We start from the raw sequence: 26,067 nt of genomic DNA on the forward strand, positions 1-26,067 counted from the left end.
ATAAAAGGCTATTTTGTCTACATTGAAAATCTGTTGTTTAGTATAGCCACCTTCGTTAATGATCTTAGCTAGCTCTGCTGGATCACTTGCTGCAGCTTCTGCATCAGCACTTGGGGCTTCGCCTTGCATTTTTATGTTAGGGAGAGGGCTTCTTTACTTAAATCTCATGAACCAACCTCTGTTAGCTTCAAACTTTCCTTCTGCAGCTTCTTCACTTCTCTCAGTCTTCATTGAATTGAAAAAAGTTAGAACTTTGCTCTGGATTAGGCTTTGGCTGGTTTGATCGTCTATACAGAACAGTAAAACTTTCTCCATGTCAGCAATGAGGCTGTTTTGCTTTATCATTCGTGTACTTACTGGAGTAGCACTTTCAATTTCCTTCAAGAAATTTTTCTTTGTATTCATAACTCAGCTAACTGTTGAGTGATAGGCTTAGCTGAGCCTATCTCAGCTTTCAACATGCCTTCCTTATTAAGTTTAGTCATTACTAGTTTTTGATATAAAGTGAGAGACGTGAGACTCTTCCTTTCACTTGAACACTTAGAGGCCATTGTAGTAGGGTTATTAATTGGCCTAGTCTCAGTATAGGGTCTCAGGGAATAGGGATGCCCGAGGAGAGGGAGAGAGATGGGGGAACGGCCAGTAGATGGAGCACTCAGAACACACACAGCCTTTATCGGTTAAGTTCATTGTGTTATATGGACACAATTTGTGGTGCCCCAAAACAATTACAATAGTAACATCAAAGATCATTGATCCCAGATCACCATAACAGACATCATAATAATGCAAAAGTTTGAAATACTGTGGGAATTAGCAAAATGTGACACAGAGACATGAAGAGAACACCTGTTGTTGGAAAAATGGCATCAATAGACTGGGCTCATGCAGGGTTGCCACAAATCTTCAGTTTGTAAAAAACATAGTACCTGCAAAGCACAGTAAAGTGAAGTACAATAAAACAAAGCATGCTCATACATGGAACAAAGAAACAGGAAGAAAGTTGAGTGAGAGAAGGGAAAAAGAGATGCGGGAGTCCAAGTGGAAGACAGGAGTTTGGGGCCCAGGATTTGTCATTCTCCTTCTCAGAGGAGTCATAGCCCTTTGTGCAACTACTGTTCCTAGGGACAAGCAAAAGTGTAAGCAGAGAAAGGTAAACACTCAGACCCTCGGGTAAGAGCGGAGTAGAGACTGGGAGGCCAGCTGGACCCCTGCTCCTTACTCATCCTTTAATCCCACCCCACAGAGTTCGTTCAATGTCTTTGGGAGAAACTAACACCCTTGGCTTGCATGAGACCAAACTCCCTCCTTGGCCAAACCCACAACCAAGGGTGTGTCAGGCTCCAGTTGGTACCAGACTGAAAAATGGTATGGGGGCGGGGGAGGAAATTGAGGGAGGATCAACAGATCATGAATCATTAAAGTACCAACTATTCACTAATGACCAATAAATAATACAACAAATATTTATTGTCTACTCCATGCCTAATACTGAGATGGACACAAAAGGAATGTGAACAAACCCTCTCCTTCATTACGCATTCCTGATCCCCACCCTTCTCAGCACTAAGTCTCCTCCCTGAACCCCAGTAGCACTTTGTGACCCCTACCCAACATTTGTCATTTTGTACCTTGTCTCACAGTTAGTTGTACAGACATCTTCCCTCTTCTGGACCATAAGCTCCTTGAGAGTGTGATTCCTATCTGATCTATGCTTGTCTACACCAGTGCCTGCACAGCAAGGCAAAACTTTATTGGATCCACACTTGATAACTCACTGCTGCTCAGGGTGTGCAGAAGCAAGCACTCCTGCAATGTCAGTGGGAATATGAATTGTTACAATTTCTTTAGAGGACAATTTGGCAGTACCCATCAAAAACTTCACTTTTAGGAATTTTCTGACACGTGAATAAAAACACCTATGGAAAGATATTAATTGTAAAATCCTTTAAAAATCTAAATGGCTGTCAGTTGGAAAGTAACTAAACAAATTAATAGTTGTTCTATAAAATAAAATACAATTAACTATATGACATATTACAATATATAAATATATTTTGAAAGAATATAATAGATGGAGCTAGGTGTGGTGGCTCATGCCTGCAATCCCAGTACTTTGGGAGGCCAAGGCTGGAAGATTGCTTGAGGCCAGTTCAAGACCAACCTGACAACATCGCAAGACCCCGTCTCTACAAAATATAAAAAAATTAGCTGGCTGCGGTGATGCACACCTGTAGTTTCAGCCACTGGGGAGGTTGAGGCAGGAGGATGGCCTGAGTGCAGATGAGACATTAGAGGTTGCAGTGAGCTGTGAATCCTGCCACTGCACTCCAGACTGGGTGACAAAGTAAGACCCTGTCTCTAAAGAAAAAAAAATATATAATAGATGCAAAGAAATAAAGAAATAATATTTGTGTATGGGATTGATTGTGAAGATATATGAGGAAACTTTCTGAGTGTTAGTAATGTTTTTTATCTTGATTGGAGTTTGGGTTACACAAGTGTATGTCTTTATCAAAACTCATGCAATTGTCCCACTAAAATCTGTGTGTTTCATTGTAGGCAAATTTTACCTCAAAGGAAAATAATTAACTATAAACAAATATCGAACTCTAATTACTTCTCTGCATACTGAGTATACTATTTAGGCAGAAGCGTATTGATGTCCTCAACTTACTTTAAAATGTATCAAAAAATAAGATGTATTGATGGATAAAAGAAATGGATATATGAATATACATGCAATAAAACAAGTATACTATAATGTTAATTATTAAATCTAAGTAGTGGGTACATGGGTGTTCACTGTAAAATTCTTTTCTGCATGTTTTTAATAAATCGCAACAAAATGGTCTATATATGTTGATCTATATACATATTTTTAAATTTTTTTTTTATTTCAGCATATTACAGGGGTACAAATGTTTAGGTTATGTATATAGCCCTTGCCTCACCTGAGTCAGAGCTTCAAGCGTGTTCATCCCTCGGTCTGTACATACTGATATTGGACAACCTCCAACATATATTGTTAGGTGGAAAAAGCAAAATATAAAGCAATAGCTATAGCATGCTCCCATGTGTATAAAGAAAGGGAGTCTGTATGTATTACTTTTGCATATTTATGGTCTCTGTCTGGGGTGGGGATACCCAGAAAAAGTTGGGAAACAGATTGCCTCTAGGGAAGATGACTGAGAGTCTGAGGTTTGGAGGTATAAAGGAAACTTATTTTTTTACTATAACTGTTTTGACTGTGAAATTTTATACCGGAAGCATACATTATTTTTAATTAACTAAAAGAATTCTATTTTAGTAATCCATATCTTAAATCTTTATGTTTTTTTAAAATGTGAAAATATCCAAACATTGATACTGTCTTTAATCATTATTTAATTATTTCATATGAGTGTCTTGTCTCTCTATCCACATCAGAAAATCATAAAGACCAAGATCAAATGTGTTACCTCTCCTGGGTAGATGTCCTTAGAGGTTAGCACAGGGGTATGTGCAATGTAGTTACAAACAAATGCTCCAGGACAAAATCGGGTCCCAGTGATAAGAAGGTGCCCCCTGCTGGTCCCACACAGATACACCCATTATATAATATTCAAACCACAACTCTGGCTTTGGCTGTAGCTCACCAAACTGGAGGAGCAGGGTGGGGAAGGGGTAATAAACTTGGAAACTGGAGCTCAGAAAGGTTAAGGAACTCACCCAAGGTCACACAGCTAGTAAGTGGTAGAACTGAGATTTGAAACCAGCTTTGGCCATCTCCTAAGCACGTGGCTGGACCGTGGAGCCTCCTGTTTGCTCATATTTAGGGGCATTTTCATGTGGGACTGTGTTGCCAGTAGCTGTAGACATTTCTATCAAACACAATGCCTTTTTTGTTGTTGTTACTCAGCAGCAGCCACACTCAATTTCTCGAATTCCCAAATAGCTTTTTGTGACTTAGTGCTGAGTATCTAAGCTAGAGCAACTGCCTCAGCCCCACTGTTCACGCAGTTCTTTCCTAGTGAGCTTTGCACAACATTGAAACTAGTCGATGAGGGTGATAGCATGTATTTATCTTCACCTGCTTGAGGATTTATGATTCATTGGAAGCATTTCCATCTCAGAAATATCAATGTTGCTGTCTCACTTCATGTTAAACCATTTAACCACCTTCCCTACGCATTTGGAGGAGCTGTGACTCAGGCAATTAATGAAGAGAAAAACACAGCCAGCTGAATTAAAAGGTCAAGGTTCTGGGAGTTTGATTTTAGCTAAACAAATCATGCACTTTCTCCAAGCTGGTTTCCTCCTCTGTAAAATGAAAATGATAATCAGACTTATCCCACAGGTCTTTTGTTAAGGATCAAATGAAATCACTATGTGGGCCAAATCAATTGTTTCTACACAAAGAGATATACATATCTATGACCACCAATATCCTTTTAGAAGTCGCCTGCATTGGGTTCTGTGGCTATTCAGTTAAAAGTTCTATCTTTTATAATCAGTCTTAATTAGCTGATAAAAGGTAAGCATCCTGATACAGTGCCTGCAATCTTAATTTCCCTATCCTGTCTCATCTGTTGGTAACTTTAATTCTATCTTCTGATGGTCTCCTTGGCTGCCTTTGCTGCCTGAAAACCAGCCTTTTCTTAAGATGCCAAAATGGTGGGGGAAAATAGAATTTAATCTCTCCTCCAGAAAAGACCAGAAAAACAATCTCAGAATGCCATAGGTGTTTTGTTAAATTATGATTAGGAGGGCAGCCCAAAAGAGTGTTCAGAGTGGAATGACGCAGTGCTTAAGAGCCAAGGTTCTGGGGTCAGACTGCGGGTTCAAATCCTGACCCTGCCCTTAATTAGCTACTCACCTTTCCTTGAGTTTCTGACCTCATCTATAAAATGGACATAATTATAGAAACTACTTCCTATCATATTGTACGTATTTTAAATTACTTAATTTGTGTAAAGTATTTAGCACAGTGAGCAGTACACAGAAAACATTCTACATATGTTGGCTTCAACTATAAAGCAGACCCGAATTCGGAAACACAAAATCACAGAATACAAAGCCACAGAGACAAGCACACTGCAAGAGGCAGCCAGATCTCAGTGGGAGTCTGGCCATTAGCTTGGCTTTTCCCTTGTTCTCCTTGCTCTCTCACTTCCCTTCGCCATCATCCCCCAAAATGAGGTAGGAACCATGGGCCGAGAGGAATAATTCAGTCTCCAGCAGGGCTTGTCAGAGACAGGCAAGTAGGAAGGGGAATGCCAATTGAATTGAGTGGTACATTCATGTTTTGCTAAGGATACTAAGTTGATAAAAAAAAGAAAGGAAAGGAAGACCTTTTGGAAACAAGTTGGCCATATATATTCAGAGCAATAAAAACCTTCCATATTGTTTGCATCTCTGACATTTCTTAAAATTCATCCTGAGGAAATAATCCAAAAAAAGGAAAAAATTACACATAAGATGTTCATTGCATTATTTTTTTTTTAAATGGCTTTGTTAGGATGTAATTCACTCTCTTAAGGCATACAATTCAGAGGAGTGTTTTAGTATCATTCAGAGTTGTGCAAACATCACCACTATCTAATTTTAGAACATTTTCATAACCCCAAAAAGAAACCCATTAGCAGTTTCTCCCTGTTTCTCCTTTCCCTCTAGCCACCCCCTAGCAACCTCTAGTCTACTTTCAGACTCTTGCAGCATTCTTTTTAATGACCAAAAAAAATTAATAAAATAAGCTCAATGTTATTGAGTAACATAGGGTATATTAATCAAATTATGGCATATCCATTCAATAAAATATTATATGGCTGTTAGAAATTACTACAATAATGACTGCATCAACAGGCAAAATATACACTATATAAATTTTAAAATTTCTTAACAATACAAAGTGGTGAATATACTGATTCCAACTAGTGCATATTATGGTTTGTATATGGACATCCTGGAAAAAAATACGCAAAAATTTTAAATGACCATATTAGGATAATGAGATTGTGGGTCATTATTTTCTTCAGCTTTTTGATATTTTGTAACTTTTTAAAACAAAGGCAATTTTTAGAAAATCAATTTTAAATTATTGGAATAGAGAATATATGAAAGGCACAGCCAGCCAGCAGTCTACCCTCTCTGATTTGGATCCAGTTCTTAGCTAACAAATCTCTCCATCGCAGCCTCCTTCCAGCAACCAAGAGCCTTAAGCCACAAAGGTCCGCCACACCCAGACGTTCAGGACACAGCGCTGGCCCCTTGCCTCTTAGCCTACACCCCCGCACACCAAGAACTCACTCCTTAACAGAGCCCCTTACTTATCATACATACCAATGACCCTTGGCCAATTTCCTTCTATTCATATATGAACTGTAGATGGAAATCCTGATTCCAAATACTTTCCCCACATGAGCTGAATAGGAACGAAATTGGTGGAAACAAAACAACAAGCAGCCCTCTTCTCTCACTCCCATTCCTACTTCCTAGAGGACCACAGCCTTCCTGCTAGGTCTCCTTCCTCTCCCCACTATTAATCTGGGACAGAGAATCATTTTCCACAACGGACCACTACCGGTGCATACATACCGGTATGGAAACATTCATTGCCATTCTCTCTCTGAAATACACACACACACACACACACACACACACAGTCCCTGGGGAGCCTGGCTGGGCTGTGTGCCCACTGTACGCAGCTCCCTGGGTTTGTCCGCTAGTAACACTCTGGAGGAACAAGAGCCCAGCCCTGTCTAACCTTCTCTGGCTCAAGGACAAAGTGTGCCTCCACCCGCTCTCCACCTCACACCTACTTACTGCCTGACTCACAACTAAAAAGCGAGGCTCCTGGATCTCCGCTGGGTGTGGTGAGGTCAGGTGACAGGACAGCCTTCTAATAAAAGCATGACTCTACTCAGTGGGCACCTACTATGTGTCAGGAACCATGTTAGTTTCCATGATTCAGAGATGACTGAAACCGATCACTCACCTTGAGAAGCTCATACTGGAAGGAAACAGGTAAATAGAAAACGACTGTATAACCAGGTAAGTGGTGGGTCAGATTTAGGGAGGAATGCTGTGGAAGCCCTGTGGACACAGCCTCCGCAGCAGGCATCATCTCCGAGGTGGACATTGAAGAACCAAGAGTTATTGGGGCCAAGGAGCGTACACACTAACACCTGTGCAGAAAACAGGGCGCCGCAGAAACCGCACTCGGGCACACCATTCCACGCCCACCCCACTGAGGACGGTGTGCAGTGCACTGTGAGAGCTACGGAGATTCAATAAGCCAGGCAGAGAGGGCCACAAAATAAATTACTCAAATAGAAGGCAAAGTGCCCCGGGCCGCAATTAACATACAACATGCATTGAGAAGAAAAGAGAGGGAAAGGTTAGTTCTAACTCTGGTCCTAAGTACAAAGCTCTTTGGGAGTGAGAGGAGCACTGTTGACAGAGCACTGTACGGGCGAGCAGAGTAAGCAAAAATCAGAAATAATCAAGGTGCGGCAGTCGCAGGTCAGCCTTGGGGAACGAAGGGGCGGAGGCAGACTGGGCCGGGACAGAAGGATTGGGCAGAGCAGAGGGCGGGGCCCGTGGGCTCCACCTCCCCCTCCCCACTTTCTGCGGAGTCTGTGCAGACAGGTGAGCCAGGAACTCTTGGGCCGAATGCGGGGGCGGAGGGTCCTGGGATCCGGGCAGAGGTGTGAGGAGAGGGTCTGCGGCTCCTTGCTTTACAGCGTTCTGGGGACTCCCGAAGGCCGCTTTTGGGGTACGGGCTGCCACGGGTTGTTGCTGCTTCAGAGGAAAGAAAAGCCTTCCCCTTCCCCTCCCAGACCCTGGGCTAACTCCTGGCAGGAAACTTGAAATTGAGTTTAGTGGGTTAGGATCAGCAGAGGGGGGGAAGGGGACCCTGGCAGATATGAGGTCTCAAAGAGGACTAGACTTACCAGGGGCCCTGGCCGTGGCCCTGGGCCTTTGTGTGTAAGATGCTTTCTCACGCGGTTGTGTCCTGTGGTTCTCTTATGCTTGTGTGCACTTTCTCCCTCCAGCTGGAGCATGGGCTGACTGTGGAGAAAAGGGGAAGACCAGGTCAGACAGGGTAAGTGGGGCTCCCCCCTTCTCTCTCCAGCACTGTCGGACTGAGAGCCCCTGGCTGGGCAGGTGGGGGTGGAAGTCCAGCAGGAGCAATAACAGGGAAAGGGCAGGGCCTGCCCCATCACCTAGATTCCAGAGATGCCGGTGTGCACTGAGGCCCCAGGCAGGGTGCGCCCAGGACTGGATTCTGGGTGGCTTAGAGGGACAGAGCTGGAAGGGAGACGGCAGGGAAGAAAGAGAAAGGAAGGAAGGCAGAGCCATGACACAGTAAACTCATGTGAGCGCGGGGGGGGGGGGGGGGCCAGAGCTCCCGGGCTGGTTTCCTGACTATTCCACACACACTGATATGGAGAGAGAATTGAGGAGCTGGAGGGGACCCTGTGGATCATTTATCTGAGTAGAGATTGAAGAACCTGGAACCCAAACACAGGAGTATAATATGGTTACTTTGGTATCTGACAGAGCCCTGATGCCAATTGTTAGTTTAGACACAACAGCTGTGTGTCTTTTTGCAGGAGCCTGGGGAGGGCCATGGTGCCAAGCCAGTTGTGGGGGAGACTGGAGAAGCCACTTCTCTTCCTGTGCTGCGCCTCCCTCCTCCTGGGGCTGGCTTTGCTGGGCACACGGCCGGACTTCGCCCCTGTTGCTTATTTCTTTCTCGCCTTGGGTGGCTTCTTCTTGTTTGCCTGCCTCCTAGCCTGTTCTCTGGAATGGGGGCTCCGGCTCCGGCTCCAAACAATGCAGTCCGAGAGCCCAGGGGCCTCAGGCAATGCACGGTGAGTTAAGGGGTGGGCAGCATGAGAGGAATACACCTTGGGCCCATTCTCCTTTTGTCCCTCTAGTCTCTGAAGCATAGAGTCTCTGCTTTCCTCTGTCACTGGCAACAGTGAGAGAAGGGGTCAGGTGCCAGGAGGGAATCTTTTGCTGGTAGCAGACAGAAAAGGGGAAAAGGGCTTTCAGGAAGCCACCTTTTTTCTCCTCCCTCAGGGACAATGCAGCCTTTGAGGTGCCAGCCTATGAAGAGGCCGTGGTAGTGTTGGAATCACAGTACCGCCACCAAGAGATGGACCAACCACCCCCCTACAGCAGTATTGTGATCCCTCCAGGACTTGAGGAGGGACAGGAGGGGCGCAGAGAAAGACTGGAAAGGCGAGTGGGCTCAGAGGGATCTATAGCCCAGGAAGGAAGCCCTGGAAGAATTCCAATCAGGCTTCAGGGACCACGGGCCGTGTCCACTGCTCCTGATCTGAGAAGCTTGGCGGCACTCTCCAAATTGGAGCCCCTTACTCCGCCCCCTGCCTATGATATCTGCTTCGGTCACCCTGATGATGACACTGTTTTCCGTGAAGACAACCAGTCGCCCCCCTAAACAGCTCTCCCAGGATTTATTTTCTCCCCATACCAGACCCATGCATTCATTTGACCATTTCCCAGTGCCTTCTATGTGTCAGGGGCTGTGTTTCTGCCTGGACATCATAAATGGGTACTTGGACCCAGAGGGGAGTTAGGCTACGGTAAGCCCTTCCCAGTTGAGATACGGGTGGTGTAATTTGAGCCTTCTGGCAACATTCAGTAACCTACCCCATATCCAGTATTTCCAGAGTTAGATTGAGGTGGGGTGAGGAGGTGATCCAGAGAAACTGGAGAAGGAAGAAAAGAAGTAGCATCTCAGTGACAGCTATGTTGCTTCTGATCCAGGTGCTTTGCCTCTATTCCCTTTTGCTTCCAGGCCTTGTGGGCTATTATTATCCTCATTGAAAAATGAGGATTCCAAGGGTTAGAGGAATTTGTTAACTTGCACAAGGGCACACTGCATAAAAATAACTTGAATGAACTCCTGATTCCAAAGCCTGTTGTGTTTTCAATACAAGGTAATGGGAAGCCAAGCCTCCTGCACATATTTCAGTCTCTGTGTTGGGACAACTGCTGTTAAAGGGTGGAAGATCACATATAGACAGAATGATGGGCCAGAATGTGTCTACAGACAGGGTGGGCTGAGCGTGAAGAGGGATGTCCCCAGCCTCCTAGATGAGCAAAGCTAATCAAAGCTCTTTTATCAGGGCCCTGCCGCTCCGTGCGGGTAGTATGTACTGTGCCTCTGTCTGCCCAGGGCTAGAGAGCAGCCCCCAATACAGGGTCCCCCATCTTATCTGGAAGCAGCGGAGTAAATGGCCCCGGATGGACGGATTTCCAGTTTTAACAACGGGTGGATGTGAAGGCCAAAAATGCAACTTTCTTGGCGAGGTTCAGGTTGAAGGGGCAGTATCTAAGGAGACTCCCTTTCGTTTACCTATTATGAAGTGCCCTACCACTTGCAAAGTGTCTCTAGTCGCTTCAGCCTCATCCCGCGCTTTGGCCGCTGGGTTTTACCCCAGCCCCCCGCCGTGTTTTCTCAGATCCCAGTACAGAACACCAGATTTTCTGGAATTATGTCCTGCGTTTGTGATACAGGTTTCGGCCACTGAGAGCTACTAAACCGTCGCAGGCCTTCATTCCCCGCGCGGGTATTTGTCGAGCGCCCCCTAGTGCTCTCCACCATCTCCGCACCCTAGTCCCAACAGTTCAACTTCAATAAACGCAAAGGCCGACCTCGCCTGTCTTGGTGAAGTTACTGCAATAGGCGGGGCAGGAGGAATGGGAGGTGCCGGGGTGATTTCCGCGGGAATCTACAACCAATCGGATTCCCAGGTAGGACAGGCCCGCGCCCCTCGCTCTTTCCCCGCCCCTTCCCCTTCCGCCGAGCGCCTTCCCGCACCCCATTGGACGGCGCGACCACCTCGCGAATTCTACGCCTGCGCACGCACCAACGACGGAGGAGGCGGGGAGCTGGCCTGGCACCGGGAAGGGGCGGGGAGACGACAGGGCGCAGGCGCGGAGTGCGCCGGGAGAGGGATGCGAGGGAAGCGCTTGCCCACTGTTTGTTTGGGTTGTGGGCGGTGCACGCGTAGCCCGGGAAAAGCGGGAAATGGCGGCACCGAGCGCGGGGTCCCTGCCCGCCCTCCAACAGAAGGGGCTAATGGCTGCTGACAGGGGGCGCAGGTGAGTGGGGAAGGGTCTTAGGGGTCCTTAGTGGGACTCAAGGAAGAGGAGCACTGGCCCCTGGCGGGGACCCCGTCGCCCCCTCCCCTTGGAACCCCTGAAAGCTGCCGAGTCCGCGCTTCCTGCCAAAGGTGGGAGGCCTTGCTAAGCCGTACGGAGCTAACTCCGCGCGGGGGCGCCCGGGCGTGCTTCTTGACCCAGTCCCTCTTGGGCAAAGACTACCCCAACCTCCCTTCGTGCAGCCCAGGGGCTTCTGAATAAGGGGCGCTCTTGCCAGTCCTGCCAGATTTGGGCTTCGGCTTAAAGATTTTCCTTCCTTTCCTCTGGTTCCCTTAGGAAGAACTATTCTCTGTTCCCCTAGAAAACAATGAGACCTGCAGACCTCAGTGCTTTCCCTGATGTGCATTTGATTTGTATTGACTGTATCATGATCTTCATTGCTTTGCATATAATGACCAGATTTTCAAAGAAGTCAACACAGGCTTTGGTGGTTGAGTACGTTGAGAGGACAAGGAGGTTCCTGTGGCTTCAAGTGTCTCTGCTTCTGCCCCTGTCATTCCATTTCATGGGGGACTTAACCCAGAGGAGCACGTATTTTAATGCCTCCTGGTATAGACCCAGAAGATTAATTTAGGTCTTCGGAACAGGAAACTGCAGGATATGGAATTAAGACCTAGGAACTCGCTTGGTGTCCTTTTCTCCACCCCCTCCTTCCCTTCCAGATGTGTTCTTAAATTCTAAGTGATGGGCAACTTTTGGAACGTTCACATTTAAGACTCTCCCCATAACATGCAGAGAGTTTATAATGCTTCAGATTAAAACAAAAGAGTATCTGTTGATTGAAAATTCAAGTCTGGAACTTGAGACGATTTCAAGAACTGGGAGTCGGCAAGTTGTGAGTATGGATGAGATTGCCTAGGGAGAAGCTGTTTGAGCGGGGGAGTCCTAATGGAATATCAACATTTAAGGGCAGGCCAAAGGCCTTTTAAAGGAAAAAGAAACATGGTAGACAGAGAGAGTAGTCAGGAATGGTGTTGTGGAAACCAAGGGAAGAGAAAGTTTTCAGAAGAGAATGCTACTGATAAACCAAGGGGAAATATCTGTTCCACCATTGGCTATGTATCATCCTATGGAAATACTTAGCACCCAGCTGCAATGTTACTTTATTTCTACCAGAGTTCCTATATGTCATCACTGTTATTACTTTGTTGTGTTTTAAAGTGTTTCTTAAATGGGGTTTTTGATTTGTGTAGACGATGATGTAGCAGGATTTTATTGAAGATTTGGTGTAGCAGAAATCTTACAGTAGAACAGAAAGAAGTTAAAATGAAGTTTCAGACTCACTGTCGCAAACATGCAATTCGTTGGCCACTTCCATCCCACTTCCTCTGCCTGAGGATCCCACTTGCTGTCTTCTTGGGTCTCCCAGTCCCTGCTTGTCCCTCTAACTTTAACTCTAGCCCAAGTTCATCTCTAAGCCAAGTACATCCTTCCTATAGTGCGTGGCATTTCACTGATTCTAAGATGCAAATTCCCCTCCCACACACGCATTTTAACATCTTTGAAATCAGCGCATTTTTAAATAGGTTTTTTTAAGTTACAAACTGAGTTATTATTATATCCTTTCTCACTGCTGTCAGGCCGTTACTATTGTTAAGTATTTGGAAACTGACTAAACAGGCTGGAGAGCCCTGGATTTATATAAACTAGATATGTAGATGACATATATTGAAAATAGGATCCTTTTAGTTCATAACCAGAAGATAATCTCTTTTCAAGCCAATAGCAAAACTAAGGAATCCTTGAAATAAAGACATCCCTAATAAACTAAATTACCAAAATTATTTTATCTTTAACTCTTTAAATGATTTCAACTTATGTTGATTGTGTTCAACATTGGTATTTATCTATTGTGACTTTCTGTCATTCTTTCTGCTTATCCATGTCTTACAGGATTCTGATTATTTCTAGTGTCATTTTGTCACAAGAACTTAAAGTTTAAAAAAAATAGTTATAATTTGTATAAGTAGGCTAGTGAGAGAGATTATTATATTTGTCTTATTTATTTTCTGTTAAAACTGGCCATTGGCTTGAGTTTCTGCCATTGTATTAAATTATTTTATTCCTCACCCAAGATTATTTTAAACTTACATCATTTTCAGCAGCCTAGATAAATAATATGAAGTGTTTTCTGGAATAATTCTTTTAATTAAAATTGGCCTATCAAACAGAGAAGTATTCCTTTTCATGAACATACATGCGCTTGTGTGTATTATTTCGACTAAGGTGGTATTGTTTGGTATTTCCCTCCCCTAGTCAGACCATTCGTCTCAGACAATCTCAGTTGGACATATGCTATAAAGAATTCTTCATCATTTCCCTGTGGTCAACATGTTACTGTTTAGTACATCTTTGGCTTAACCAGATTCAATAAAATGTGCCTGATCTTGGTTATTATAGGTCCTGTTCTTTTTGTCCTTTCTCCCCATGCCTCTTCCGCTGCACTCTTCTGTGCCAGATCTTGTACTTGACAGCCTTTCCCTCTACGTTTTTATCTGAAGGATATTGGCCGTGTGCGGCATGCATCCTGACCATCAGGAAACTCTAAAAAAGAACCGCGTGGTGCTTGCCAAACAGCTGTTGCTGAGCGAGCTGTTAGAACATCTTCTGGAGAAGGACATTATCACCTTGGAAATGAGGGAGCTCATCCAGGTAACTAGAGGCAAAAGAGAGAATTCTAGAATATAAATTGATTGTGGGGTAGGACTGGAGCCTGACAAAGTTTGGAAAGGATATACTTTACTAAGGAATTGGAAATGCTCTTCCACCTCAGAGCATTTGACAGAAAAGATACGTAGTTCAACAGTAATGGGAAGGACTTCACCTGTACATATTTACCTTGTAAAAGGAATTCTTGAGATGGATGAGGACACTACAAGGAAGCTCATGGGAAGAAATAGAATTATATTAATAGCTAGATAAGTAAATACGATTTCATGTTTTATTCTTCGGTCTTAGGCCAAAGGGGGCAGTTTCAGCCAGAATGTGGAACTCCTCAACTTGCTGCCCAAGAGGGGTCCCCAGGCTTTTGATGCTTTCTGTGCGGCACTGAGGGAAACCAAGCAGGGCCACCTGGAAGATATGTTGCTCACAACCCTCTCTGGTCTTCAGCGTGTACTCCCACCGGTATGGAACGCTAGAAATGTGTTGGGAAGGGTTAATTTGGCTGGAGAGGAATTTTTGAGACAGGGTGGGGGCAACTAGATTTTATTTTATTTGGACTAGACTGTCTCCCTAAGGTCTGTCATGGTGAGTCCTGATTTCTTACAGTTGAGCTGTGACTACGACTCGAGTCTCCCTTTCCCGGTGTGTGAATCCTGTCCGCCTCACAAGCAGCTCCGCCTGTCGACAGGTGAGAATTGATGAGATAAAAGGGGTCCCACAGATTGACTTCCCTTTTCTTGACTGATATCTGGCTTTGCCCTAACCTGAGATATATTTTATATTGGCAACAGTTCTCTCAGTGACTTTGTAAGGGGCAGGCAGGTCAGTATGGATAGAGTATTAGTTGGGCTCATTTCTCTTATATCACAGATATTATTTTTTTATGGTAATTGGCCCTTTGAGCGACTTGTATGGGTAGGAAATTCCTACACGATTGGCCTGTCTCCTTTATAAAGCTTAATGAGAAAAGACTATGTCATAGCCTAGTGAATAAAACCAGGCTTTTATCAGATAGTCCGTTCAGTCATTCAACGAATTGAGCACCTACTACATGCAGGCCAAGTGCAGAGGACTCCAGTGATGAGCTAACGCTAACAGAGTCTGCCCTCAGGGAGCTTACAGATTAAGGGAGTGAATGAGACAGTATTTATCAAAACCACAGTTCAAAGAAATGCCTGAAGTTATAATGACATACTAGTATTAATGCTTAGATTGTATACTAGCTTTTTGGCTTTCTGTCTATACCACAGATATTGTGGAACACTCCTTAGACAATGGAGATGGTCCTCCCTGCCTTCAGGTGAAGCCTTGCACTCCTGAGTTTTATCAGACACACTGCCAGCTGGTGAGTTTTGCATAATGACAAGAGGAAAGAAGTTGGGAAATGAGATGCCCTTCCTGGGCATCTGAACCTAGTTTGCATGTGCATTTCCTTACTGCCTAGTCAGAAAGTCATTGCTGATTGAATACCTTCTGTGGGCACTTCTCTATTTTCACCTGGTGGGGTTAAGAAAGAGAGTATGATGTCTTTGTTTTCTTGAAATCTCTAATCAGGAAGCTCATGATTTAACTGCGTTCCCCTCCCCAGGCCTATAGGTTGCAGTCTCGGCCACGTGGCCTGGCACTGGTGCTGAGCAATGTGCGCTTCACTGGAGAAAAAGACCTGGAATTTCGCTCTGGAGGGGACGTAGACCACAGTACTCTAGTCACCCTCTTCAAGCTTTTGGGCTACGACATCCATGTCCTACATGACCAGACTGCACAGGTACTTGAGGCAGGAAAAACTGACATGTAAATTAGAACTGGGCAACACTTTGGGACCAGAGTCATCTGTTGCTTCTGTGCCTGATGGGATATGTCATTTAGAAGTTATTTACTCTCCTTACCTTTTTACTCACTCTGTTATGCCTCTTGCTTTGTAATCTAGTAAAAAAGAATTAGGGCCTGGCAGTGTTGACATCTTGGGTAGCTGTGCTTTCAGAGAGTAATAACAGTCCAGGATTGGGTTCTCAGTTTTACATACTCAGAAACTTGATTCCCAATCACTAAGGAAGTGATGGGACACTGAGGTGCACCGTAACCAACTCAGAAAAGATATTTGTAAGCCAGGACCACACAGGACATTGACTTCTTGGTTGATACTGCTACTCGGGAGTCCAATTATTTAAAAGATTACTTTGGCAGATAAAAATCTTGCAAATGAAAGTTTGCTAGAATTATCCCTGTAAATACTATTCAGTGGCAGTCTAATGAATTAACATATGGGGAAATTCTTTACCGTTTTATGTCCATAAGTCATATCTTAGGGTAGATTGCCTCTGGGTTAGATTCCCACAAATCATAAGCACTTTCATTATGGGTTATTACTGGGTAACATTGTTTTTGGTTACAGAATCTTACCGTGTTGCCCAGGCTGCTCTTGAACTCCTGAGCTCAAGCTATTTTCCCACCTCAGCCTCCCAAGTAGCTGGGATTACAGGCATGTGCCACCTGACCTGGCTCATTTGGGTTAACTTCAGTTACTGAGCTGCACAACTGACTTTGTTAGCTTTAGGATTCCTTCCTCCCTTTCTTCCCTCCTTCCCTCCCTTTTTTTTTGGAGACAGAGTCACCTCTCCTAGTAGCTAGGACTACAGGCACATGCCACGATGCCTGGCCAATTTTTTTACTTTTTGTAGATGGGAATTTCACTATGTTGCTCAGGCTGTTCTCAAACTCCTGACCTCAATCTGTCCCCCCACCTTGGCCTCCCAAAATGCTAGGATTACAGCATCACACTCGGCCAAGGATTTCTGTTTTGAAATCAATAGTAGCCTATTTGTAAATTTATATTAACTCTTTATTTTGATTTGAGAATAATAGTACTTTTTTAAAGTTGCCTTTGGAGTTGTCAGTGGTGAAATTAAAATTCTTAGGAGGTTCACTTTGATCTGTTGAGGTAGGGGTTGTTTGTTTTGTATTCTGCATTCAGCATTGTCTGTGGTCTTAATTTTTGTTTCTCAGCTGTCCTGCTTCTGGGAGAATAATTATGTATTTGCTATGCCTTAGGGAAGGCCAGTTTCATCAGTAGGTGCCTGGGTATTGTCCTTTACATGCTGTTTTTGCTGGCTTCCCAAGAGTACCCATGCAAAGTAGTAGACCCACCCTTGCTTCAAAGCCATGGCAGGAATAGCTTCTTCAGTCATCAAGTATTTGAGTAGGTGATATGCTTTCCTGAGGGTCTGATGGGCCTGAAGGGAATGAGGGTAGATATCAGCCATAATTCTTACATCAGGTCACTTAACAAAACATACTGTATGTACATTTTCTTAGAGGTTTTGGTGTAGCCATTTCTTTTTACTAGAAACCTTTTATGTCATGGTTCTCCAAATTCTTTGTAGTTGATAAGTGATCTTATATGTGTGATAGTTAAAGGTACAGTACTAAGTCAACAAGTTAGCTATATATTGCTGTTTTCTCATAGACATTCTGTAGATTTGATGAGTTTATGAGCCCACTTCATAAATGCCATTCCCATTTATGCTAAACCTGATGCAGATTCAAGGACTTATTAGATTCTAATTCTGTGGTTATGTTTTGTAACTGGAATTGCAGTAGAGTTAAATTGTGAGTGAGTTATCATGGGGAGTGTGTGAGCTATCAGAGATTTTTAAAAGGTAAACCTAAACTTCAGGGGATTTCATTTAGACGGAGGAGTCATGACATCAGTAGAAAAGGAAGCGTGTCCTCTTACATTCCTTAAGACCAAGCAAGATTAGAGACCAGTATCTTCTGTAGTAGCCAAAAAGCAATGCCTGGGTAGATGTGATCAGAAGGATAAATGGGAAGTGGGACTTGAGCTAGCCTTGAGAGAGAGAAGTTACTAAAGCAGAGTGGAGTGGTGACAGCGTCCTCGGCAGGGAACATGGTGTATAGATAAGAAACTTGCATTATAAACCAGGTAGTTAAAATGGGTGTCATAATTTGGTGCATTGGGCATCTGCACAGAATACTCTTTTCCTGGTGGGACCTCTCAAGACTCTTCTGTCATACAATTATTTTGTAAGCAAAGAAACAGAACCAAAAAAAAAAAAAAATGAAGATTCTCTTTTTCTTTCTCTTATCAAATCTTGTTGACTTTAGAGATAAATTCTATTTAAAAGTAGGAAATAGTGTCATGAGTCTTAGAGAATCCTCTTCCCTTGATGGTGCTGGAGAGAACACTGGTATTCTTACTGCTCAAGAATGTTTTCAGGTTTTTTTGTCATCAGATTTTCATTGCATCTACCTCATGAGGTTGCTAGTTCTGGGATTACAATTTACCATATATTAAGAAATGAAGTACGTTTTAATGTGGCAGATTTCCTTTTAATTGTTTTTAACTTGCATTTGGGTGACAGACTGCTTAGAAGATACAGGGACAAGCTTTGGATCATCTCTGGAAAATGCAGCTACCTGTACGGTTTTGCATGTAATTTCAGAGGATTCACAGGTGGTTCTCTTCACATGTGTCCCCCAACCACCAGCCAGAACACATGCAAGAGTTAAGAACCCTGCTATTTATAGAAGTGCTGTAATTTTATCAGAAATAAACCTACAGATCCTATTTTAAGCTATGTTCCTAGTGGAAAAATTCCTCCAAATGAGTAATCCCCATTTATTGAATGGTTTAGTCTAAGTTCAGTTACAAAATGTGTATGTTCTTTCTCAGGCTTTGTTGTTCTCTATTTACTGACCTAATAATCTCACTAAGTTCAAAATGCTCTTGACTAAGGGCACAAGTACATAATTTTTATTTACTTCTTTAAGCAAAATTAACTTCTTGAACTGCCATATGTTAGATTTTATTATGGTCAGCTCCAGAGGAACATTCACAGTTATATATTCTCTTGAAATTATATATTCCTGAAACAAATGCATTTTGTATATCTTTTGTTACCTTAAGGGTTCCATTATTATGATTGGCTTCTACTTACCCAGAAAATATACATGCTTTTCCAACAAAATCATTTCTTCATTTCTAGTTATATTACAGACTTTCACATCTTTTATAGAATTACTTTCTCAATTATCTGCAAACAGATATATCCCAAATAGATTAGTAGTAGGTCTCAAACATGAACATGTCGAATCACCTGGGGGGCTTGTTAAAACAGTTTGCTGAGGCCCAAGATTTCACATTTACCAGTTTTAAGTGATGCTGTTGCTACTGCTTTAGAGATCATACTTTGAGAACCACTGCAATATGTGATACAACTGTGCTTTTTATTTTGGGAGTGTGTGTGGTAAATGTGAATATTTGTGTTATGTAACTGTTCTGCCTAGATAGCATATTCATCTTCATTATATTTCATTCAAATTTATAATAAAATGAACTTGTTTTCTCTCTGTTCATCTCAGATAGAAGTCCCAGACATCTTGAGTTGTAGAGGAAGACATAGGTTTAAAAGTTTGTGCCAGATTATTGTACTATTACTTAAGTACAGTGTAACTTTTTGTGCAGTGGACCAAATGCTTATGGTAGTGGTATTCATATATGGCAACTTAGGGCAGGATAAACAAGATTCTTAAGGTGGACTACAAGGTTGACCAGTAATAGGTTTCTTTGAAAACAAAAAATGAAAACCTTTATTAACTGTGGATGTTGTAATGGCACAGTTACAATGTGTGCTAGACACGTGTTAAGTCCTTTCTACACACAGTTATCTTAATCTTCACAAACTTAGAGAAAAATTACTTGTAATTTTTTATAAGGTGGAAATTGGAGCCTTGAGGGGCTAAATAACTTGTTCCAATTTATGAACCCGAGGTTTAAACCTAGATGGATCTGACCCCAGAATTTGTGTATGTATTGACTGCTCTGAACAGAATCCTCCTGCATGGTGTGCTGTTCTCTGAACAAAGCATTTTATGCTTACATCATCACTGTCTCTTAGATACTTAAAATCTCAGACAGAAACCAGCGTACAAGTACCGCTGTTCGCTGCTGTCATGATGCTCTTAAGGCTACGTCACAGAGCAGTTTATTTTCTTGTAGCTGAAGAGGTATGTTACTTATTCATTCACAGCTTACCTGGTGGTTCCCTTGTGCCATTTATGGACAAGGGCACTTGCTCTAATGAAGGATGTGGTTATGATCAGGGAATGAATGAAAGCTGACTAGTTCATACTTAGCTCCATTAGTAACTTGCTTTAATTCAGGAATTCTTCACCTGTCTCAATGAGCTGTATCTGACGTCATGTGCATTTTTCTGGTGAGTCCATAGCTTTCTTTAGTCTCTGCAAGGGTCTCTGACTTATTGACCACAGAATATATGTAAAATATTTTATCTTCTCAGAAGCCAAGGATTGGTGCTTATATTGGTGCTAACTGCAGTGAACAGCACTAAAAGTTGCCTTTCTTCTAGGAAATGCAAGAGAAGCTCCGGAATTTTGCACAGTTACCTGCACACCGAGTCACAGACTCCTGCATCGTGGCACTCCTCTCGCATGGTGTGGAGGGCGCCATCTATGGTGTGGATGGCAAACTGCTCCAGGTGCGGATAGCTGTTGAAATGAGGCTGCTTCCCCTCCTGCTGCCCGTCTTTCCAGGAATGGCTGCTGTTGTATGTATAGGACTTCAGGAGGCCTGACTGACTACTTAAATTCCCTTCTTCCTTATTTCTTTCTGGCAGCTACAAGAGGTTTTTCGGCTCTTTGACAATGCCAACTGCCCCAGCCTGCAGAACAAGCCGAAAATGTTCTTCATCCAGGCCTGCCGTGGAGGTGAGTGCCCTGGCAGACCAGCACCTGGGTGGTGGCTCCTGGGCAGCCTCCCACCAGCTCTCACTTTCCTGTTTGCTCCTCTCAGGTGCTATTGGATCCCTTGGGCACCTCCTTCTGTTCACTGCTGCCACCGCCTCTTTTGCTCTGTAAGTGTCTCCCAATGCATGGGGTGTGCTGGGACTTGGGCAGCCCATGGCTCTCAGGCTGGTCAGCTCTCTGTGCACCACCATATCCCATCTCAGGATTCTCTTATCAGTGTCTTTGCCTTCTTTTCTGAGAACTCTTACTTCTGTCTGTGCTTATTAACTCTGCTGTACGTTTGTTGCTCATTTTCTTTTTCTTGTCCCTCTCGTTTTATCTCCTTCCTCTTTTTCTTACTCCTTTCTCTTCCCTCTTTCCACTTGCTCCTTTTACTTCTCTGTTTACCTACACTTCATTCGTGGACCTTGCAGGATAGCAGTATGGAATCCACATCGGCCTTTGACCCTTCTCTTTCCCAAGCTGCCTCTGTCCGTCTTCTTTCTTGCATGCAGTCTGCTTTACCTCTTAAGAGCCAGGACTACAGGACAAGGATCAGAAGACATACAGGCATGCTCCTCATCCCGGAGGAAATGATTATAATTAAGAGCCCTAACTTTGGAGTCAAATTCTGGCTCTACTACTTAATGGTTGTGTGAAGTTAAAGAAGTTACATGACATCCCTCCACCTCAGTTTCTATAATATAAAATATAGATAGTCAGACCTACTTCATAAGGTTGTTGTGATAGCTAAATGGAATTCTGCATTTAAGGACTTAGTACTATCCCTGCTTCATAGTTAATCCACAAAAAGTAGTAGCCGCAACCTATTACATGATCAGTGCCCTCAAAGGGCTTATAGTTTGGTTTAAAGGTTGCTTTGTCCAAACATTCAAATAATAATTTTTTTTAGTCTATTGTATGGCCAAATGTAAAAGGCTAATATTAATTGTATCCTCCTACTCTGGTATTTACATAGAATATATTTTATTGAGGTCATACAGCATGACTAGGATTACACCGGGTACTACCACAAAAACGAAAGAAAATGTAGCTTCTCCTACCAAAAAAACAAAGCAAATATCTAAGAAGTAGCTTCAGACTAGTTCAAAGGCCTCATGTAAGCAAGGGTGAAATTAGTGAGCTACAACCTGTACATATGAAGGAGTATGCCGTAAGAATAGATCATTTTAAGTGAAGTTAGTTTGAAGAGATTCTGTGGATAAGCTAAGGCTTAGTTTGGACTCAGAATAATACGATTTACGTATTTGTGGAGTAGCAGATAGTCTTTCACAGGAAAAGGGACAATGCAACATGAAAAGCACAAGATTAAAGGAGCTTCCCCCCGCTCCAAAAAATGCCCAGATCTAATTAAAAAGTGAGCATTTGTGTAGATATGTAGTGATATGTGGCTGGTCACATGAAATAGATCTAGCTGATTATACGCCTTTCGTCATAACTGAGATTTTGGACTTCAACAGATAATGGTACAGAGCTGTTGGGAACTTAAGTAAGAAATAAATGTGATAGATTTTTTTCCAGGAGGGTTGCTATGGCGGGGGCTGCACTAAGGAAAGAGCACGCGATGCAGGAACTTAACTGTTCGTTGATTTACTCATGTGTCCCCAGGCTTAGAGCACTGCCTGATGCGCTGTAACACTTATGAGTGTTGAATGAATGGATGGAAATTAGTCTGCCTGATTAAGTGTAGCAATGGTATAGAGAACAGATGTGGGAATATTGGTGAAAGAACCAATAGTGTTTATCAAATGATAGATCTATGAGATGAAGGAAAGTAGGAGAGTTTCCTTTCTCTTGAGGGACACATTCAGCTTGGCCTGTTTCCTTTAGGAATCATTATTAGCAAAATATAAAGATATGTGGACATTTTCTTTTCTATATTCGGTGATATATACAATATTTGGATAGGGAGAAATTTTTCTAGGGTGTTAAGCTGAATGTTTTGCTCTGCCTCTCTACCTTTTCTCTAAAATGAAATCTTTCAAGAGATAACCAGAAACCATTTGGTCCTTTGAAAATTGAAGCTCACCTGTCCCTGCTGTATTTGGTTAATATAATTGTCTGTAAAAATACCACCCCATGCCCCAGTTGGCTCCTAAATTGGAGTGTAAGCTCCATGAGGGCAGGGACTTTTTCCCTTCAGTATATCACTAGTGCTTAACATAAAACAGTGCCTGGCACATGGCGGTTGCTCAGTAAATTTTTATTAAATCTGTGAATCTTGGTCCTTTTCCCCACAATTCTTCAAGCTTCCCTTCCCTGTTAGGCTCTGTTGTGTGTTGCATGCAGCAGGAAGTACTGTAGAAGAGCCTGCTCTTTACCTTTGTGGTGTTGACCTGAGGGTCCTCCCTGACTCTTTCCTACCAACAGCACCCCTCCCCACTCCCAAAATAAAACAGTAACATCAAAAATAAGATTCTGTCTTAAGGTAGATAAGGCCTGGGTCAAGAGCTTACTCATGTGCTCAGGGTGTGTTTAGAAACTACTGCTGAAATTCAATCACGGCATTCTTTTTCAATTTTTTAGGAGAAAATAGTCCTCCTAATTTTAAGTTTTTCCTCTTTTAAATTTTTTAAAAATCTTAGATGCCTGCTATCACTTATCTTATGAAATTATTAATAATAATCAAATAGTAATTGCTTTAAAAATACAAAAACCACCTTGGAAACAGCTGGTCATGCTTAGTTTTATAATTTTTTTATTGATACATAGTTTGAAGTTGTGATTTTTATATAACATACATGTAGTAACCATATTTTTGATTTATTAACTTGTTTTTTTCTTACTTATGTAATAAAGCTAAATGTATCTGTATTTTATTATATGCTGCAGTAAAAAGCACTGTGACTCCCAGGTACATTGCTAATTCAACCAGTAAATCGTGGACTTGGATTTTTAGTTCCATTTACAAGGAGTATTTGATTTGGCATTTCCCTGCCCTACACAGTACGGGAAATGCTCCAACCACGTATGTGTGCATGTTCTTGAGCACGGTGCCTGGCCTGTGGTAGGCACCCCCTGAGTAACGGATGCATGCTGGGAAAGTAATGATTTTTTTTCCCCCCATTTATCAGCCAAAAGTTGGAGACAACAGCTGGAAATGGCTCTTCCTGGTCAAGGTTTTTGGGAACTTGTGCTTGCCTGTGACAGGTCCAAGAGAGATGAGAGGAAATAACATCTTTGTCCATTCTGTCTGCCTTTGTACAGATGAGACTGATCGTGGGGTCGACCAGCAGGATGGAAAGAACCATGCAGGCTCCCCTGGGTGCGAGGAGAGTGACGCCGGTAAAGAAGAGTTGCTGAGGATTAGACTGCCCACCTGCTCAGACATGATATGCGGCTATGCCTGCCTCAAAGGTATTGTCCGTTCCAAAAGAGGATAGTCTTGCCTCGTTTTATTGTGCTTTACAGATTCAGGTTGAACATCCCTTACCTGAAATGCTTGGGACTGGAAGTGCTTCCGATTTGGGATTTTTTTTTTTTTTTTTTTTTGGAATATTTGTATTATACTTAACCAAGTGATCACCGCAAATCCAAAAATTCTAAATCCAAAATGCTCCAGTGAGCACTTCTTTTGAGCATCACATCCGTGCTCATAAACTTTCAAAATTTGAAGCATTTTGGATTTTCAGATTTGGGATGCTCAACCTATATTGTATTTTTTTTACAAATTAAAGATTTGTGGCAACCCTGCATCAAGCAAGTCTTTTGGTGCCTTTTTTCTAACAACATGTGCTCACTTTGTGTCTCTGTTAGCAATTTTTAGCAATAAAATATTTTTTAGTTAAGGTATATATATATATATATATATATCTTTTTAGATAAAATGTTATTGCACACTTATTACACTATAGTGCGGTATAAATGTCACTTTTATATGCATTGGGAAACAAAAAAGTTTGTGTAACTCGCTTTATTGCAATTCACTCTATTGCCATAGTCTGGAACCGAAATCACAACATGTCCTAAAAATTATACTCTCTCCTAGACTTTCATTTCTCACTCTGGGCTCTCTGAATGGGGAGGGTGCAGGTGCTGTGGAAGTCTCGTTTGGGAAGTCCAGCTGTTTGAGAGTACCTGGTGACCTTCACACTGTGGTTCATGCTCTTCTGATTGCAGGGACTGCTGCCATGCGGAACACCAAACGGGGTTCCTGGTACATTGAGGCCCTCACCCAAGTGTTCTCTGAGAGAGCCTATGACATGCACGTGGCCGACATGCTGGTTAAGGTAAGTTAGCTGAGGCTGGCTCATGAGCCTGTGCATCTCCAGTTTCTACTTTCCTCTTCCCTTGCACTCTTTTTCGTTGTCTCTTTACCCTTCTTGTCCTTCTATAATGATAGCACAAGATTCTCAGACTTGGGTCCATTTGTTCTGCCCTTCCAGGTGAATGCACTCATCAAGGAGCGTGAAGGCTATGCCCCTGGCACGGAGTTCCACCGATGCAAGGAGATGTCTGAGTACTGTAGCACTCTGTGCCGTCACCTCTACCTGTTCCCAGGATACCCTCCCATGTGATGCCACCTCCCCATTATCCATGTCAGATGGAAGCCACTGGATCACAAGAGGTGTGATAGAGCCTTTTCTCTTCAGGATGCACGATTTCTGTTCTTCCCCCTCAGGGATGTGGGAATCTCCCAGGCTTGGTTCCTGTACCCGTCCTCTCCACCTTTGAGTGTGGGACTGCAGGCCAGCTCCTCCTCTGTGAAGCTCTTTCCCTGTAGAGCCGGCTCTTGTTGTACCTGTTGCCAGGAATGTTTTGGCTACAGTTAAGGAGCCCGACAAGTGACGTTGTAAACACAGTGTGTCATGGGGAGAGGGCATGTGGGTTTTTCTCCATGTTTGTATTCACTTCCTGCCCCCAGGGCTTTTGTAGGTAGCACTTTAGTAATTGCTTTTATTACATTAGTTAAGATGTCTCAGAGATCATCTGCTATCTTTCCTTTCTTTCATATCCTCGACCCCACTTGTCCCAGAGTGAGAGTTTGGAAGGTGTCCAAATTTAATGTAGACATTTTTCATTTGGCTTTGAAGAGGCGACCCTGACTAGAGACACACCCTGCTGCCGTGTGCGGAAGTGGCCTGTGCATTCCTTTCAGTACTGCAGGGCCAACCCAATGGAAGGACACTCTTGGCTCCTCTGGGTTCAAGCCACCCAGCCTTTTCTCATAGGTTGGGTATGGGTGCCTTGCATCTATACCTTATTGATCTTTGCCCATAGAAGTCCCGAAGATCTTTCCTTGGTCATTCTTTCTCTGACCTTTGTTACTGAAATGAGCCTTGTAGGGAGTGTCACAGAAGGCCAAGTGTGCTTCCTCAGACTCTGTAACCTCGCGGTATCCTCTCTTCCTTCCTTTGAAATGTCTCTCTCTCTTCCTTATTGTTTTCACTTTCATTCAATCCACTTATACCACATATTTGGGTTTCTAGAAAAGCTTCC

The 26,067-nt window shown here is 43.1% G+C and overlaps 2 protein-coding genes across 4 annotated transcripts in view; both read left to right on the forward strand.

Moving 5' to 3' along the window:
* Positions 1-7,668: 7,668 nt before the first annotated feature.
* TMEM139 (transmembrane protein 139) overlaps positions 7,669-26,067 on the forward strand; it is a 360,773-nt gene continuing 342,374 nt past the window's right edge. Inside the window, exons 1-4 of one of the 2 annotated variants that reach the window (XR_011231774.1) lie at positions 7,669-7,756; positions 8,037-8,086; positions 8,598-8,858; positions 9,070-9,858. Coding sequence is in view for 1 of the 2 variants with exons in the window: in XM_069461942.1 (XP_069318043.1) it covers positions 8,614-8,858; positions 9,070-9,451 (627 nt within the window). In the remaining variant the exon portion in view is untranslated. Of the gene's footprint in view, positions 7,757-8,036; positions 8,087-8,597; positions 8,859-9,069; positions 10,322-26,067 lie in introns of those variants that run through there. The other variant, XM_069461942.1, reaches the window with a different exon arrangement.
* Positions 11,032-25,967, forward strand: CASP2 (caspase 2). Of its 2 annotated transcripts, XM_069461795.1 has the most exons (11): positions 11,032-11,121; positions 13,683-13,833; positions 14,140-14,307; positions 14,452-14,533; positions 15,096-15,190; positions 15,434-15,610; positions 20,232-20,360; positions 20,499-20,589; positions 23,836-23,985; positions 24,748-24,857; positions 25,014-25,967. In XM_069461795.1, the coding sequence occupies exons 1-11, from the start codon at positions 11,048-11,050 to the stop codon at positions 25,143-25,145; spliced, it is 1,359 nt and encodes a 452-aa protein (XP_069317896.1). In that variant the 5' UTR covers positions 11,032-11,047; the 3' UTR covers positions 25,146-25,967. The 2 variants fall into 2 exon arrangements, with proteins under 2 accessions (XP_069317896.1, XP_069317897.1); XM_069461796.1 differs by lacking the exons at positions 14,452-14,533; positions 15,434-15,610; positions 20,232-20,360; ... (2 more) ...; positions 24,748-24,857; positions 25,014-25,967 and having other exon boundaries at positions 14,140-14,221; positions 15,146-15,165.

Source organism: Eulemur rufifrons, chromosome 29 (assembly GCF_041146395.1).
Source record: "Eulemur rufifrons isolate Redbay chromosome 29, OSU_ERuf_1, whole genome shotgun sequence".
Taxonomy (NCBI): Eukaryota; Metazoa; Chordata; class Mammalia; order Primates; family Lemuridae; genus Eulemur; species Eulemur rufifrons.

What these genes read in the sequence shown, in the direction of transcription:
- CASP2 (XM_069461795.1), top strand. Translation starts at nt 11,048, where the DNA reads ATGGCGGCACCGAGCGCGGGGTCCCTGCCCGCCCTCCAACAGAAGGGG. An exon ending in TTCAGCGTGTACTCCCACCG is followed by an intron (nt 14,308 to 14,451) that starts GTATGGAACGCT and finishes GATTTCTTACAG; the next exon opens with TTGAGCTGTGACTACGACTC. An exon ending in GCAGCTCCGCCTGTCGACAG is followed by an intron (nt 14,534 to 15,095) that starts GTGAGAATTGAT and finishes TCTATACCACAG; the next exon opens with ATATTGTGGAACACTCCTTA.